General features: G+C 51.3%; 1 protein-coding gene across 2 annotated transcripts; it reads right to left on the bottom strand.

The window, feature by feature from the left end:
• Positions 1-3,148: 3,148 nt before the first annotated feature.
• CYP26A1 (cytochrome P450 family 26 subfamily A member 1) lies at positions 3,149-7,643 on the bottom strand. 2 transcript variants are annotated; one of them, XM_039872433.1, is made up of 7 exons: positions 7,161-7,643; positions 6,468-6,692; positions 5,936-6,226; positions 5,689-5,847; positions 5,042-5,176; positions 4,315-4,467; positions 3,149-4,071 (listed from the first exon to the last, which is right to left on the bottom strand). In XM_039872433.1, exons 2-7 carry the CDS (start codon positions 6,672-6,674, stop codon positions 3,730-3,732), a joined length of 1,287 nt encoding a protein of 428 aa, XP_039728367.1. In that variant the 5' UTR covers positions 6,675-6,692; positions 7,161-7,643; the 3' UTR covers positions 3,149-3,729. The 2 variants fall into 2 exon arrangements, with proteins under 2 accessions (XP_039728367.1, XP_039728366.1); XM_039872432.1 differs by having other exon boundaries at positions 3,540-4,071; positions 6,872-7,259.
• Positions 7,644-10,627: the final 2,984 nt, after the last annotated feature.

Genomic DNA, 10,627 nt, shown 5'->3' on the forward strand with positions numbered 1-10,627 from the left:
GTCAGCGTGGCACAGGTGAGAGAGACCTAGAGGGGAGCTGGAGCAGATGCATGAATTGAAGCTGGAAGCACCAGGTCACAGGGCAGGAGACAGCTTCCCTGGCAATCAATACAGGGGACTCTGTCTCTCTGAGGTCATGTGTCAGGCCCCCTGGGCTCTCACCTCCACATCTAGCTAGGAGGTTTTGCAGAATGACCACTAAGGACTACTGAACGCTACTAGAGAGGATATGGGGATGTCTTGTCTCCCTAGATTGGAGTTAATTAAATATTTCAGAGTAAAGTAGATATCTGAGGAACTGAATTAATACAGAATCAAATCTCAGAGAATCACTCTAGTTTTGGAAGGGAACATAAGGGACATTTAACCCAATCTCTCCCTCCATGTCAGAATCCCTACAACGGCTTAGTTAGGCAGCTTCTGTTTGGATGCCTCCATTGACAGGGAGCTTGCTCTCTCACGAGGTAGCCTGTGTCTTCACCAAAGGGCTCCAGCTGTCTCAAAACATATTCCTTATATGGTGTTAACATCTCCTCCCTCCTCACTTACCCCTCTAAATGCATGCTTTGTCCTTCAGAACAGGTCTGAACTTGTATTTTCTGCAACAGCCCTTTAACTTATTTGAAGGCAAGGCCACCACGACCTCTCTAAACATCCCCAATTCCTCACACAGTGCTTTAGAGGAATGGCTCCTGGACCCGGTTAAGGTCACCTGAACACTGACTAGTATGCCCATGTCCTTTGAAAAACATGTTCCCTGCTCCCCCAAAACTGAGAGCCATTTTCCAATGACAATGAGAGCAACATAAGTCAGATCGTGGGCAGTATGTGAGCAGTGCTGGTAACCTGAGCGAGCTGACCTCAGAGACCACAGTGGGATGGTGGTGGCTACTTCAGGATCTAAATGATGATCCAGATCAACCCAGCCCAGGTGACCCTTCCAGAGAGGCCAGGCGGTCTTGACCAGGCCTGAGGCTGAGTACTTGCAAAGTCCTAAGGAGTCTGTAGCCTCTCACTCTCTGGGGTAAAAACAGGCTCTAGGCCAGAGTCTGTGGATGCTGGATTTCATGGACACTGGTGGGAAAAATCACTGGGCCGGGAGCTTGGCATAGAAGGGAGAAGCCCGCCCCCTTGTGGACCTCTAGTGGGTGGCAGGGTACAAAAAGCACCCTGAAACCTCTTAGATTAGAGATCTGGGAGAGCAGACACTCCCTGTCACTGCTCTCATTTCACTAGTTGCTTCTGGTGGCCTACAAAAGAATTGATCTCAACTGTCACAGGGCAGGGGAGTGGTGGCAGGGGACATGAAGGGAAGTTAGGAAGTAGAGACACCTGGGTCTAGTTGTTCAACAACGGAAATTTGGAGAGAAATTAGGCAGGTGTTATTAGCTGTTGAAAAAAAGGGGGGAAAAAAACAGCAAGAGGTCTTTCTTGGTTCTGTCAATCCCTGGGTGGCCCCAGGCAAATCATAGTCCCTTTCTGGGCCTCCAAGAGCTAAGCTAGGTAAAGCTACAAGCCCTCTGAATGCAAATTATAGACCCAGCTAGAGATTTTCACATGCCAGTCCTGACAGTGGTTGTCATTGGTGGTACCACACCCCTGATTGAAGAGAAGAGGGGTTGGCAGGTAGCCAGGGCCAGGGGCATGTGTGGAAGGGGAAGCAGAGGGCACGAACTCACCAGCTTGGCAGATCCACCCATCGCTGGGATGTGCCCTTCCATCACTGTGCCATGCACCTGGGAGTCCCAAAGAGCCATTTACCGCAGGGGTCTCCTCTTCTTCTGCAGCTAACTTTCATACCATGACCTCCTCTTGAAACACTTCTATGCTGTGCGGAGGTGCCTATGCCATTAAACACACTCGCCCCCAATAGATGTGACCCAGGCCCACTTAATGTACAATACGGAGCCCACGAGCATCACATTCACACACTTCTAAACTGCCTGTATTCAGCACTAAGAGCATTACAAATATTGTACGTTTAGTATATTTTTGAGGTAAATTCTGCACTACCCTATAATCAATGAATATAATTGGGCTTACGTGCAGCCCTGGGAACTGCAAGCCAGAAGCACTTACCTCAAAGCTCTCCAGATAAAAAATAAAGTTGGATTTTAAAAATTGAATTATATGCTAAAATGGCTCAGATTTCTTTCTGCTCTAGGGTCGTAAAGACACATGGTCACAGAGTCACCATGTGACTCTTTGAAACAGTCTTCCAGAAAAATGAAAAGTACTGAAACCCTTAAAAAATGGCTTTATATAAATTATCTGAAATAATGTCCTCAGGGTCGAGAACTCCTAGTGGAATAATCAAGAGTGAACGTTATTGGGGGAAGGGTAATCTCTGCACTCCACAGTACACTAAAGCTTGGGCTGAAATTAATTAAGCTGTAATTTCTCATTTTTGAAAAAGGCATTGTAAGATTATTATAGGCGTTACAAGTTGTTATCTAAACACCCCTTAAAAATCAAAAGATTCCAACAGTAAGTAGTATCTAAATTCTACCTAAAAAACTAAAGCCAGGTAGAACACGTAAACTCTAATTGTAGACAAGACCCTTTTCAAACACCTATTTAGACCACCCAGTTTCTGCAGTATTGCCAAATTCTAAAATTGTAATGAAATTTTTAAAGTCCAAAACCTACAAGCCATCAGAGGTTCAGTAAGCATATTGTGCCATTTCAAAACCGAAAATGTGCTTGCATAAGCAAGTCACTGAGGCTAACCTTTCTGGATTGAGTCTGGCCTTCAGCTCAGAACATGGCTATGCCAGGGTCAGAAATGTGACAAAACTGCGCTTTCACGGAGGTTAGCCAAGGTTCACAGGGTCATGACTGGGCCATTTTATCAGTCATGTCAGGCTCACACCCTATTGCCTAGCATAGATAAAAACTATCTGTCAGTTTGCTAACTCTACTCCTCCTGGCCTTATTTTCAATAAAGAAAACCTGGACTCACTTATCTAAACCAGAGACTGGCCTCTCCCAATCCTGTTTTCATTGCAACTTCTGAGTAAAGGAAGTAAACCAATGATTTTGGGGTCTCAGTTTTAGTCAATAACTGTCCCTAACTGGAGCAACTGGCTTTGTCTTACCTAAAACTTTGACTTCAGAAAACAGTTCTGGTGGCATGCCACAACATGGGTTATGTTTATTAAACGTAATAAATGGTTGAAGGTGTTAGAATATGATAGTTCTCAACATGTTACTTTTCAAGTCATCTTTCCCTAAAGTAAAGCAAACCCCTTAAGATCGAAAATTAACTTTGATAGATTTTCCAAATAGGGAATCTAGGTTACCATAGAAAAATTTACAAAGCTACCTTTGGACCAATAGCACATTCACATATAATATATATTTTCTAATAACTATTGAGGGAAAAAAACAACTAAAGTGTCTTCCTCACAGAAAGTACATCTGCACAGATGACAAATACAGCCATGTATGTAGACATTTAGAAATTTGGTGAAATATACTAAGTATAAATATTAAAGCGGTGAGTTTTCCCCCACAGGAACCTTAAATGCAAGACAAGCACCTTCAAATTTTACTTTATTTGGAAACTATACAAAGTTCATTACTTTAATATTTAAAGACTGTGGGGCTGTAGTAGAGACACATAAATATAATATACATTTAGAATTAAATATAATAAAATCAACACGACACTATGTAAAAACTCATATGTACATTTCCAATTAGTCCAAGGTCTAGGCATTTGTGCAGTCAGATTTCCCCTTGGAAATGAGTGAACCTTGCTGGGAGATCATCCACAGGGTACACGGTGGGACTAGTTTTCATGGTAGGAGGTCCATTGAGAAGCCGCCAGTCACAATGCCTGGCCAGCTCCACTGTAAATATTTTGAGAAGAATTTTTGCAAACTCTTTCCCTACACAGCTCCTAAGGCCTCCTCCAAATGGAATGAAGCTAAACCTGGATGCATCCTCGGGGTGCGGCAGCATAAATCGGTCAGGATTAAATTCCTCCTTGTTGGTGAAGATGTCTGCCACATCGTGAGTATCACAGATACTGTAGATAACGTTCCAGCCCTTGGGAATCTGGTATCCCTGCAAAAGATTATGAAGTCCTGAGGGCTGATGAAATGGAATCTAACTTTCAACAACAGAAAGCTATCACTGATATCTTTGGAGGGGTTCAGTTAATGAAAGGGTGGGAGAGAGACAGACAGACATGTGTATCCATGGGGCAGGACACTTATCAAAAGCATTAAAGAATTTAAGCCAACGCGTAGAGAAGCAAAAGGAGCTTTAAAACCACAACACAACGTGGGGGCAGAACTTTTAACTTACATTTAATTCAAAAGTCTTAAGGGCAACCCGAAACCCTCCAGGAACTGGGGGATTCAGTCGAAGGGTCTCTTTAATAACACACCCAATGTATTTAAGCTGTTCCAAAATTTCCATGTCCAGCTTGTTGTCTTGATTGCTCTTGCAAAGTAAACCCTATCAAAACAGTCATACAGAGGTGAATGATTATTTTGTGCTCCAATAAAATCAGCCCGGAAGATGTAAATAAGGCTTAAGTGGCGACTAGACCCAAAGGGCCCCAGGATGGAAGAGTGTGAGGGGAAACTGGGTAACTAGTGGCCTGTCGCCTCCAACCTTTGGCCCATCTCCATCATCTATTTACAATTCCAAGAGAATGCTGCCCATCAGTTAGAACCACTAAGCTTCTCCCCCACCCCGACCCCCACCCGCCTCTGCCACCCACCTAGAAGTCCCCTATTCATGCCCTTCAACACGCAAATCCAAGAAAATGGAACCTAGCTGAAAATTTCCAAGGTTCTGCAAAAGGTGAAGAAAGGGTAGGATTACTAGGTCAAACCCTGCCCAGTGGGATCACAGCTCAAGATTCCTCTCTTTTTATTCATAAAGCGAATTTTCTTTCCCCACAGGTCCCCCCATCCCTGGGCCCTACACTTTAAAATACTCAGCAAAGGCAGCACACTTATTTATTGAGAAGTTGGCTAGGGAGCAGCAGAATTTAAGCTAATAGGGAACCCCCAAAGTCTCCTACCTTACTCTTCAGCTCCTCTCGCACTTTCTGGAGAACATGTGGGTAGAGCCCCAGGTAAGTGATCAGAGATGTGGCTGCGCTAGCCGTGGTTTCATGTCCTCCAAAGAGGAGTTCGGTTGAAGATTGTTTGAGTGCCTGAAAATGGAATAAGATGAACTTTTTTACAAGTCTGCGTGCAATTTTACAGAGGGATTACTCAGAACCCAGTTGAGGGCTCTGGAGGGGAGACAAGAAGGGCTAAGTTTTGCTGACAGTCAAGGAAAGCAACATTTTTAAACAAAATGCACAAAGTCCCATTAGTTCAGCTGAAGCAGGAAGGCCAGTAAAATCCCACTCTACCGGGAACTCTTGAATTAAAGCCTTAATTGTATTAAAATCGCCCCAGATTCTTTATTTACATTTTGCAAATTCCAACTGTCCCTTTAAAATCTGGAAGGGTTAGGGGACTCTCCCTGTTCCGCTGCAGCCTCTTGCAGAGCTCTCTGGAGCCAGTGTCTCAACCTTCGGGGTCCCACCCCTGGGCCCGGTGCAGACTGCCCCCTCTGAGAAGAAGGGACTCGGGCCAGCTTCTTGGGGACTCCAGAAACCACCCTTGGAAAGCCAGGAGACCGAACTCTGCAGTGCCCCCTCTTGAAGCTGTCACTCACCTGCATGTCCAGCCTCTCTCCCCTCTCCCACGAGTGCTCGATCAACAGCTGCAGAGCATCTTTGTAGCCCCCGCCCGCCTCGGCCGTCCGCAGTCCGCAGATTTTGGCGCGAATGTTCTCTTCGATGCGCGCGTGGATGAGGTTCCGCGCCTTCATGCCCTGAGCGCGGAGAGCGCACGGCGGTTAGCAGAAGCCCGGCACCCGCGCCCCTCGGCCCCTAACTCCACACTCTGCATGCCGCCCTTACCCGGTACAACCCGCTGAAGGGCACGTCGATGGGCAATGAGAAGAGATTGCGGGTCATTTCCTCGAAGGCCTCCACCAGTTGCTGCTCTGCGTCCCCGCCGCTCGCCAGCCGGGGCTCGCAGCCCAGCAGGATGCGCATGGCGATGCGGAACATGAGGCGCTTCACCTGGGGGTAGACCAGGAGGCCGCGCTCGCCGCAGCTCAGCCACTGCTCCAAGCAATTGCCTATTTCCTCGGCGATCACTGGCACATAGCACTGGAGCGCCTCGCGGCTGAAGGCCCGCATAATTACCTGAGCCCCGAGGAGGGAAGAATGTTAAAAACCGGGCCTCTCTCGCCTTCCGCAGTCCCCTTCCAGATACCCCAACCCCGCCAAACCCAAGGCTCTTGCCTGCTGGGAAAGCTAAGCTGGGATGGAGAGGGTCCTAGCTGAGGTCTCCTGAAACTAGCGCTCACCCAGCATCTCTCTGCCTCAACCCCTCCGGTGAATGGGGTTCCCCTTCAGATACAGGCGCCTCCGCCTCTGCCCTCACCTTCTTGCGCTGCTTGTGCGAGGAGTCGTGCAGGTTGGAAAGGCAGCCAGAGCCCAGGATGGTGCGCACCGACGCGGGCCAGTGGACCGAGACCAGGCGGTGTTCCCCGAGCAGGATTCGCCGCACGTTGTCGGCGCCCATTACCCGCACCGTGGGCCGCCCGAACAGATGCGTCTTGTAGATGAAGCCGTATTTCCTGCGCTTCATCTGCAGGAACTTCCTTCGCTGCGAGAGGAAAACGGAGGAGAGAGTCGGGCGTGAGGGGGCGCCGGGGAGCGCCGCGCCTCGGGTTACCCCTGATCCTAGCCGTAGCCACCTCCCTCCTGGGGGCGCCTACTCCGGCTTCAGTGGAAGCCGGGAGCCGAGTAGGGAGAATCGTAGTGTCCCGCTCCAAGCTCCCTTACCTGTAGCACCATCTGCAATGTCTCCCCAAAGAAGGGGAAGCCCATAGTCCCGGGGGGCAAAGGGAGAGCGCAGCTACGGTCGCGGCTGCTCACACAGTACAGGTCCCAGAGCTTGATCGCAGCCAGGAAGAGCAGCAGCGGTAGCACGAAAGTGCAGAGAGCACTGGCTAGCAGCGCCAGGAGCCCCATGGCGCGCCGCGACCTCCCGCTCCACCTGCTGCCGCCGCCAGCGCTCCGAACCCCGCCGCGCGTCCGCTTTATAGGCGGCCCAGGTTGCTGCCCCCTTTACCTTGGTCAGACAAATTAGTTCACCCAAAGTTCATCTTTAATTGCGGATTGGGCCCCTGGCTCCTCCCCTCGCGAGGCGCTGCCCAAAATCTTTAACCGTTTGTTCCGCGCCAAGGCAGAGGCGGCACGGTGGCGGCTTCCCTCAGAGCGCGCCTCCTGGGGTGCGAAGCTAGAAGCAGCCTGCTTCACCTATCCAAGGTGTGCGGAGCTCCGAGATGGCAGCAGGGGCCAACCCGGGCTCCGGGGAGCGAGAACACCAAGCCCTGGGCTTCCTGGCGGTCTCTTTGGAATCCCTCTCGCGCGTCCGACGGGCAGTCCCAGCCCAGAGCCGCCTCCCCTGGTTTTCCATTTACAGGCGCCGCGTGGACTCCCTTCCACCTGCTGGAGAAGCAAAGGGAAGTGCGTTCAGGGATCGTCCAGTTGCCTTGTTCTACAGGTGAGAAACTGAGGCCCAGAACGCAGAGCAAAACACAGGCCTCCCGACTCTTCCGATGATCCAGCAGAAGAGCCAGGGAACTGAACCCTAGCGAGAGCTTCGGGGAGTCGGGCACGACCGGAGGATCACAGATTCCAGTTCCCCACCCCCCTCAGGGTGCCAGCACTCACGAATTCTTCGAAGGTCATATTTAAGGGTACAAGAGAGCCTCCAGGTCCCTCGAGGCTCCAGATGAAAACCTGCACAAGTCAGCCCCAACCCTGACGCCCTAGTGCGAGACCGCAGGGGCAATTCCTTGGCGGCTCCGCAATCAGCGCTCTACGATCTGGCCACAGACCGCCAGATTCCGAGGCCCCGGGGCGTGCAGCCTTAGCTGGGCAGAGGGGGGAGTGGTCCTTAGCCCTGCAGGATAAGGAGACCGAAGAGAAGAAAAGCCCGAGGGTCACGGCTCCCAGTCCTGGCTCCATCTCTACTTACGTCACCTTGGGCAAGTCACTACACATCCTCGCGCCAGTTTCCTCTTCCTTAATTTGGAGGCGATCATTCCCGACCTATCTACACCTCGGGGGTAGTTGTGTTTCCAAAAGGGGTTTTGGTTGCAAAAACTCTTCCCAGCTCCAGGTAGGCTAGGCTACGTTACCTGAGTGACCTGGACTCAGGCACTGGAGCCGTCCTCCGCTCTCCCGGCTTCTACCCCGCGTAAAGCCACCGGTGTGAGAGGGGCGATCGGTCCTAAACCCAGGCTTCTGCGGGCGGCTAATGTAAGTGTTGGAATCCGTACTGGGAAGCGGGTTTGCTGGCTTTTGCCCAACTACAGTTGGCTGCTACAGTAGCCAATGCCTGGAGCTCGGACATTGCGGGAAGCGCACGTGCGATCCCGGCTTCCCACCTGGCGGAGCCATACCGCCTCAGACCAGGCAGGGCCACACGTTCCCTCGGTTTGAGCGCGCAGCGCACCAGCCGCACCGAAAACGAAACAGAACAGTGTACGATTGTTTAAAACCGAACACCGGCTCCCGCAGGAGCCTGCTGCACGCCCTGGAGATGGAAAACTCTTTGATCTTGAGAGCTGTTAAATACATGGCCCCTCCGCAGTGGTCCTCAAAACCGGTGGGATTGGGAAGTGTCTGCGGAGTCCTAGGGACCACACAAACCCTGCAATGCTCCAAGCCCGCGTCGCCACAGGGAGTATTTGGGAGAGTCAGCGTTTCCCATAACCTACTTAGTGTTTCAGAGGCTCTAGGAAAGGGTCTCTCCCACTGTCATTTCTTCTAACGATCTGGCGACCGTAAAAAGAGCCGGCCAACTTCTGGGCTCCGGCAGGAACCCGAGCCAGACGCGCTAGAGGTAATTCTCAGAAATCCCGGGCCCGCCCCTTTCTGGACAGTGCCTCCAGCCCGTGAGCAAAGCTAGCGAGCGGGGGCGTGACCTGGGGCCCAGTCCCAATCCTCTGGCCTGACCCGCCTGTGACCCATGCAGGCCGGACCGTGACATCCGAGTGAACTCTGCTGGGCCACCTCGCCAAGTTCAGCGCGCGCCGGGTCACAAGATGAGTGGGGCCTGCGGGCTGGAAATTGCCACGGGGGAAAAATGTTTTAATCTATCTGCCCATCGAGACCCTCAGGGACGTCTGGCGGGGGCGTCCAGCAGGAAAAGATTAAATGAGAGAGTGGAGATCATTAAAGAACATCTTGAAAGGGGGAAGGGGTCAATAAATTACCAGCCCAATAAGAACTTCGATCTAGAAAACTTTGCCAAGCTTTCTTGGATGGAGGGTCGGGGCGAGGGGGTCCACTGGAAAACAAAATGTCGCCAAGTTGTTTATAAAGCAGTCTCCCTGTGGCTAAGGGTTGAGGTGGGGGTGGGAAGTAGTTTTTCTTGGGGGAGGAGTCAGGTGAGCTAGGGCAGCTAAAGCACCCATTCTCCCCTTTTCTCCCTTCAACCTCTTCTTTCCATCTCTTGAGCTCTCAGTCCTGTCTCAGGGTTCTATACCTGCTGTTTCCTCTGTTTGGGGCGCCCCTCACCCAGGTTACTGGGGCTAGTTCCTTCCAAAGTCAAATATCTCCTCAGATAAGCCTTCCTTGCCCGCGTGGGTGGAGTTTAGCCCCCAGGCACGCAGCATTACAGGCATGCTTGATTTTATGGTCAGCACTTATTACCATCTGCTACATTCTTGCTCTTTTGTTTGCTACTTTTTTTTACTGTCCACCTTCAGAGGATCTGGAGCTACTAACACAGGAGCTCAGGTATTGAGTGATATTACTGAAAAGGATGGATTAATGGGGAAGTAGAGTAAAACTGGAGCTGCCCCCTACAGGGGTTTATAGTTAGTACAGACTCCAGAGCAGGTAAACCAGGTCTCTCGGAACCAGCTACATTGGCAGGGCTCCTGAGAGCCCCATCCCCATATTTCTCTTCTCTTCCCCAAATTAAAGTCAACCCACAAAACTGGTCCTCCTGCCGCCTCACCTTGGTGGAGCTTCTCAGGGCTGGCTGTTGGCTCTGCAGCCTCAGAGCACCCTGAGGGCAGGCCCCAGTCCTGCCACCTTTGCAGGCTCTGGAGCCTGCTGAGCCCATGGCTTGGCGCAGGGTCTGTGGTCAGCAGTGGGTGATGAATTGCCCCGGATGGGGTTATGGCGGTGTCAGCCGGCTCCGAAGGGCGTGCGGCGCTCTTGAGCTATCACCCCTGACTGTGCCTGCTGCTTTCTCCTTTCCTTCTGGCCCCGGGATCCACCTTAAGCATAAGGTCAGGAGGGCACCAGCTTCCTTCTGGTTCACTAAGGGGTCAGCTGGGGCCTGGGCGGCAACTTTCCTGGCTCACCCATCGCATCCAGCTGCCCCGGCCTGTCTGAAGATGGGTGGCAGGTTGAGGCTGTTGAGAATGAAGACACTGGAAGCTCTTGGCTTTGATTTAAACACTGGTGGGAACCTCTGTGTTGAAAAGGTCCAGAGAGTCCTTAAGCCAAACTAGGGATCACTATGAAAGGAGAAAGGGCTGAGTCCTACATGGTGGCCACAGGCCGAGGCTGGGA

Source organism: Pteropus medius, unplaced genomic scaffold (assembly GCF_902729225.1).
Source record: "Pteropus medius unplaced genomic scaffold, Ma_sr-lr_union100, whole genome shotgun sequence".
Classification (NCBI taxonomy): Eukaryota; Metazoa; Chordata; class Mammalia; order Chiroptera; family Pteropodidae; genus Pteropus; species Pteropus medius.

What these genes read in the sequence shown, in the direction of transcription:
- CYP26A1 (XM_039872432.1), bottom strand. Translation starts at nt 7,060, where the DNA reads ATGGGGCTCCTGGCGCTGCTAGCCAGTGCTCTCTGCACTTTCGTGCTA. An exon ending in CATTGCAGATGGTGCTACAG is followed by an intron (nt 6,693 to 6,871) that starts GTAAGGGAGCTT and finishes TTCCTCTCGCAG; the next exon opens with CGAAGGAAGTTCCTGCAGAT. An exon ending in GAGAGAGGCTGGACATGCAG is followed by an intron (nt 5,177 to 5,688) that starts GTGAGTGACAGC and finishes TTCCATTTTCAG; the next exon opens with GCACTCAAACAATCTTCAAC.